Source organism: Sinocyclocheilus anshuiensis, unplaced genomic scaffold (genome assembly GCF_001515605.1).
Source record: "Sinocyclocheilus anshuiensis isolate Anshui unplaced genomic scaffold, SAMN03320099.WGS_v1.1 scaffold75, whole genome shotgun sequence".
In the NCBI taxonomy this organism is placed as follows: domain Eukaryota; kingdom Metazoa; phylum Chordata; class Actinopteri; order Cypriniformes; family Cyprinidae; genus Sinocyclocheilus; species Sinocyclocheilus anshuiensis.
The window spans coordinates 1,360,387-1,366,698 of record NW_015549634.1 but is presented as its reverse complement, the minus strand read 5'-3'; the positions used below and the strand labels follow the sequence as shown (position 1 = coordinate 1,366,698).

Sequence of the window (6,312 nt, the reverse complement as noted above, 5' to 3'; positions counted from 1 at the left end):
CAGACAGACAGACAGACAGACAGACAGACAGACAGACAGATTGATCAAACGATAAATAGAAACAATGAATGACAGAATAACATACAGGCAGACAGATAGATAAATAGATAGATAGAGAATGACAGAGAGACAGTTTAATGGATGGACTGTTAGATGCACAGAACGACAGACAGACAGACAGAGATGCTACAGCTTTTATGAATATATAATAACACCAGATCCTGATGAAAAATCTCACAGCACCACACCGATGTGATGATGATGATCACGTAACGTTACCTCGCACGATCGCGCCGCGTCGCTCCTCCGTCCGCGTGGGTTCGCGCAGGGCAGTGCGTCAGCTGGCGGTCGCGCTGAAGGGGCAGTTATTCATGGAAACGGAGTTATCTGCCCCTCGGTGTCTCCACTATCGCGTTCCTCTCCTGCAGCAGCAACTACAGCGTGAACGCGCAGGGTCCACGAGCGCGCGCCGCGTCACACATTTCATTACACTCACACACAACATCATCATTTACACTTATTATTCTGCGCTACTCTTTATTATGTCATTTAGTGGCGTTCTACTGGACTTAACACTGCTTTTGTGCTCCAGGGACACATTTAGTATTTTCTTGTAAAACGTACTCCAAAAATTGTTGTTTTATTTACTACTAGGCTATAAAAAATAATTATAAGTGTATGCATGTCTATATTGCACTGCATTATTTCAATTTTAATTGGCTATTTGTAAAACGAATTTTATTGTAGTTTTATTTTCTTTCCTTGTTCATTTTTATGTTCTTAAATTATTTAAGTTGACTTTTATATTTCTTTTTTTTCTTTGCTAAAGCAAGTTGAACTACCATTATGTATGAAAAATGCTATTTTTGAAAGTCCAGTTTTGGGGTTTAATCATCATAAAGTACTAAATAATTCACGAAGCTGTAAAATGTAGGCTAAATGGTACAGATAACATTGTTTTTGGCTAAAAGGAAATGTGATTAACATTTAAAACACGTGTGACAACTTACCCCCATTTGACATTTATGAAAAATACCTTTCAGATGAAATCGACCTTCAGTGACTAATCTGATTTTATTCTGTTCAACTGTTCATCAACAGCAAAAATTGTGAACGTATTGGGTTTTAATTTAAGCCAGAATTCACAAATTTTATTCTAGAAAGTCTGAACTAAATGTTCGATATTGAACCACTGATAGAAAATGCAAGCATTTATAACTCAGAACACAGACCGTGACTAAATTGTTTAATATTATATAACACACTCTAATATAACAGAGGGCACAGCAATCCTCAAATGTCATATATTAGCAGAAGCCAGTCTAATCAGACTGTTTATTGCAATAAAAGGGCGATAAAACTGCAGCAGATAATGAACGCCCGCGGGGTTTGAGAAGAGAAGGTTACTGCTCTGTACAGAGCTGCTCGTTACATGCCACATGTTTACAGCACACAGGACAAATTGTAGCATTGCATCAGTGTCTCACTGCAAGTGAATGGGTGCCGTCAGAATGAGAGCTGATAAAAACATCACAATAATCCACAGCACTCCAGTCCAGCAATTAATGTCACATCAAAATCCAGCCACATATGTGTTTAGAGCTGTTTAAACACTGCTTGATCTGTGCAGATTTCTCTCCTGATTCACACCAGAACACTTTTTCACTGGAGGAAGCCTTATTATGGATTATGGACTCGTATTTGAGTTAAAAACATCTTAATGCTATATTAGTTTCATCTTTTGTCTTCTCCAGATGTTAACTGATAGACTGGAGTGCTGTGGATTACTTGTGGATTATTGTGATGTTTTTATCAGCTGTTTGGACTCTCATTCTGACGGCACCCATTCACTTGCAGTGAGACACTGATGCAATGCTACATTTCTCAGAATCTGATGAAGACACAAACTCATCCTGATCTCAAGTGAGCACCTTTTGGTCTAGTTTTAGTCTCAAAGGTTATAATCCACATCATCTCAGAAATCCAGCCTCATTTTTAAAATGTGATATAAGTAAAGTTTTATTTACTCATCTGGCTTCCGCCAAACCTTAAAACACACTTAATGCAGAAGAGTCTTACAGCATCGTCTGACTAATGTGAAATGGATGCGAGAGACGACATGCAGATCGATTCTGTTCTAGAAATAAACTTTAACGGCCTGTCACTCTTTTACTCCAGTCAATATTTCTCAGGGTGGGTTTACTTTTAAAGGTCTTGAAAATCACTCAGAAATTGCTAGTAGATTTCACAAATGATTACAAAGAAATGGCAAGTAGCATTAAATTAGACATTAAATTTTGAAGTAGAAAAAGTGAATTTGTTTTTATTGTAAAACTTACTCCAATGATTTTTTCAATAATTTCCAACTTCAGAAAAAAATTATAGTATTTAGTAATATTTTGAACCATCTTTTATACATTTTAATTTTAATTTCAGTTTAAGTTTTAGTAATTTTGTAATGTGCTTTTCATTTTTATTTTTAAAAAATATTTCTATATACAGATTACATTTTAAAATTCAGTTTTAGTCATTTAAACTTTTTGAAAATAAAAAATGAATTGTCTTTCATGTAATATTTATATTTTATTTTATTTCAGCTTTATTTCAATTACTGAAAATGATTTGAAATACTTTTAGTTTTAGTTGGCAATAACAACAGTGTCTCAGATTCACAAAAATATATGAATAAATCAAATAAGTGACAGAAATAAATAAAATAGGATGATATTGCACTGTTAGTTTGGAGGATAGAAATATTCATAAAATACTCTAGACTCTCAGAAAAAAAGGTACAAGCGGTACCATTTCAAAAGCACACCTTTGTACCTAAAGCCTCTATATTTGTATCTTATAAAAGGTACTGCTCCAGTGACAGCTTTTGTACCTTTTTTCTGAGAGTGTAACTTAAAACCAATATACACAACCACTGTTGGAGAAGAAACAAGTGCTTGTGTAACTGAGATACAGACTGTGTGACTGCTTCCCCATGTGACAACTAGCCCCGGTGTGCTGAGTGTGCTCAGATGAGCAGCTGTGTCTCGTTACACACTGATATGAAGCCAAACACACACTGATCTGGAGCCTGCGTCTCCTGAAGGAGCTTCTCTCCTGTCGTGACCATATGCCGCTCTGACCCCCGCCGCCCCGCGGCATGCTGGGAATGAACTCACAGACATTAACATACCAGTCAGGAAGCAGCAGAGCAAGTGAAATGCCAGAGATGAGTTCAGGAAGATCCGCTTCTGTGAGGATCATCATCATCATCATCATCATCATCATCATCATCATCATCAGAGGAAACCTGCTCACATCTCACACAATATTAAACAAGCCCGACCTGTTTCTGAGACGTGAACACGGTTACTACAGTTAACTAAAAATAATAAATGCTAACTAAAATTAAACTTTATTTTAGATTCTAGTTGCCAAAGCAACACTTCTCATTCTCATTTAGTTTAACTTGATATACTAAAATAACTAAAACTATAAATAAAATGAATAGTGCTGTCAAACGATTAATTGCGATTAATCGCATCCAAAATAAGTTTTGTTTGCATAATATATGAGTGTACTGTGTATATTTATTATGTATATATATATATAAATACACACACATGCATGCATATATTTTTAAAATATTTACATGTCTATATTTATATTCATATAATTTATATTATAAATATATTTAATGAACATTTCTCTGAAATGTATGCATGCATGAGTGTATTTATATATATATATATATATACATAATAAATATACACAGTACACTCATATATTATGCAAACAAAACTTTTATTTTGCACGCAATTAATCGTTTGACAGCACTAATAATAAAGACATCAAATACTAATAATGACAAAACCACATAACAAAAATACAAAAGGTTTAACTAGAATTAAAACACAAATATAACTAATTTTAAAATATTCATCTATATAATAGTATTAATACTTAATTTGCAAATGAAAGGAAATGCAACAAATATAAATCTTTTTTTCTTTATATTACAGAGAATATTGGGGGGAAACGACAAATACATTATTATGTAAAAAAAATATATATATATTTTTCCTCATGCAAAATGTAATTTTCTTTTGATTTTGAAGTGAAATATAATTTAAATTTTCTTAACTGGTTTAGTGAGATTCACCCAGCAAATAAATGTGTTTCTGTGAGCAACATATATATAGATAGATAGATAGATAGATAGCTATTTGTATACATATGTGTTTTATATTATATTATTATTATATATTTTTTTATGTTTATGAACCTTTTTTATGATTTTCTTTTTTTTATTTAAATATTTATGCTTTTTACTTTTTTTTTTTTTTAATCACTTTGAATTAGAATTGCGTATGAAATGTGCAATATACTGTAAATAAACCTTTGTCTTAACGTAACACAGTATAATACCAGGATGATTTAGAGGCCATCTAGAAAAGAAAACTACAATTACACTCACACAACCAAAAAGTAAAAGTAAACATATTTCCCATTATTTTATACTCTTGATTTGGGGATGGATATATTTCTGTGAGGTTTAGGGAGCACAAACACTGATCAAATATTAAACCCTGAAAACACAGCATCTGTCAAATGAATAAATGTAAGTGCACACATCAGCAGATGCTACTGATGATCTCGTGTTACACAACGAACTTTACATAAAAGCATGCATTTTAAGGTTAGACTTTAAATTCTGATGTTAAATCCACTATTGTGTATAAATGTTCTACAGTCTATACACAGTATTAAGTTCAATTACATAAGTAGTAACTGTAATTAAATTACAGAAATTATGCACAGGACCAATGCATTTGAATGAAACGGGTGTTTTATTCTACAAACGCATCATTCCCGTGACCTTTATCCAGGCGTCCCGTGGTTCTGATCTATTTGGGTCCCAGCATGTCCTGCGGTCGCACCCACTGCTCAAACTGCTCGTCTGTCAGGAAGCCCAGCTTGACGGCCGTGGCTTTCAGAGTCAAGCCTTCTTTGTGCGCAGTCTTTGCAATAGTGGCAGCTTTATCATAACATGCTAAACATTAGCATGTTTTTCTCCATCATCATGTCCCTTTAGGGGCTCCGTAGAGCTCTAGTAATCCAGATTCAGAAATCTGGAAAAGTGTGTATCTGGATCAGGGTGATCCAATCCAGTTTTGCTTTGAAAAACCAGCACAAAAGTAAGACGGGTTTAAGATGGGATCTCCAAATCCAGATCAATCTGATCCAGATTACACTTTCTGAACAACTGGCCCCTGATTTGCTCAAATCTTCATCTGGATTCAGGAATAAAGTGTTTCTAGCGCCCTCTGCTGTGGTTACCTATGTGAGGGTTCAGCGCCGTGACCAGCATCAGAGACTCGTTCATCAGCTTGTTGATTCTCTCTGTATTGGCCTCGATTCCAGACACACAGTTATTAGTGAATGAAACCGAAGCGTCACCCAGCAGCCGGGCAGAATTCAGCACGTTTTTAATCTGGAACACAGAAATTACACATTAACACCCTGAGAACCAGTCGTCTGAGAGTGTGTGTGTGGTGTGGACGTTCCTGCAACTTACATTCCTTATATAGAACTTGTATAATTTTGACCCATACAATGTATTGTTGGCTATTGCTACAAATATACCCCAGAGACTTAAGACTGCTTTTGTGCTGCAGGGCCACGTTTGAATCCATCAGGGCTGGGATATTTGCAATGATTTTGCTTGTGATATCAAATGTATTTCACAGTAGTTTCATCATTCGTCCTTGTTTTGACTGGATGAGAACGAGGCCGATAAGACAGATGTTTTAATAGTTTCTCTGATTTAAACAAACTTCCAAGATGTGGAAAGTTTCATTATTTTTCCTGGAAATAATTTTCAAGAAAATTAATTAAAGCAATCTCAAATGCTCCGTTTCAAAAATTACTTGCATATATTAAAGTTTTGGGTCAAAAGAAATTCATACTTTGATCAAACGTAACAGTAAAAACATTAACACTACTGGTCAAAAGACTGGAATAACTAGGATTTTTAATGTTCTTGAAATTTGATCTAAAATACTGTGAAATATTATTACAGTTTAAAATAACTTTTCTATGTGAATATATTTTATAATATGATTTATTCTTGTGATGCAAAGGTGAATTTTCACCATCATTACTCCACTTATAAATGAATTTACAGTCCATTTTAATCAATTTAATGCATCCTTGCTGAATAAAAATATGACTTTTCTCTTTAAATCTCACTGACCGCAACATTTTGAATGGTAGTGTATCACGGTTTCCACAAAAATATTGTGCAGCACGACTGTTTTG

General features: G+C 34.3%; 2 protein-coding genes across 2 annotated transcripts in view; both read right to left on the bottom strand.

Moving 5' to 3' along the window:
* LOC107659702 (regulator of G-protein signaling 7-like) overlaps nt 1-447 on the bottom strand; it is a 56,375-nt gene extending 55,928 nt beyond the window's left edge. The window contains exon 1 of the mRNA XM_016448726.1: nt 280-447. The gene's annotated coding sequence lies outside the window, so the exon portion shown is untranslated. The remainder of the gene's footprint in view (nt 1-279) is intronic.
* A 4,375-nt stretch (nt 448-4,822) lies between these two features.
* The window catches only part of LOC107659661 (fumarate hydratase, mitochondrial-like), a 5,108-nt gene continuing 3,618 nt past the window's right edge, over nt 4,823-6,312 (bottom strand). Inside the window, exons 6-7 of the mRNA XM_016448672.1 lie at nt 5,332-5,485; nt 4,823-5,041 (exon numbers count right to left, since the gene is read on the bottom strand). Coding sequence (XP_016304158.1) covers nt 4,899-5,041; nt 5,332-5,485 — 297 coding nt within the window. The 3' untranslated portion in view covers nt 4,823-4,898. The remainder of the gene's footprint in view (nt 5,042-5,331; nt 5,486-6,312) is intronic.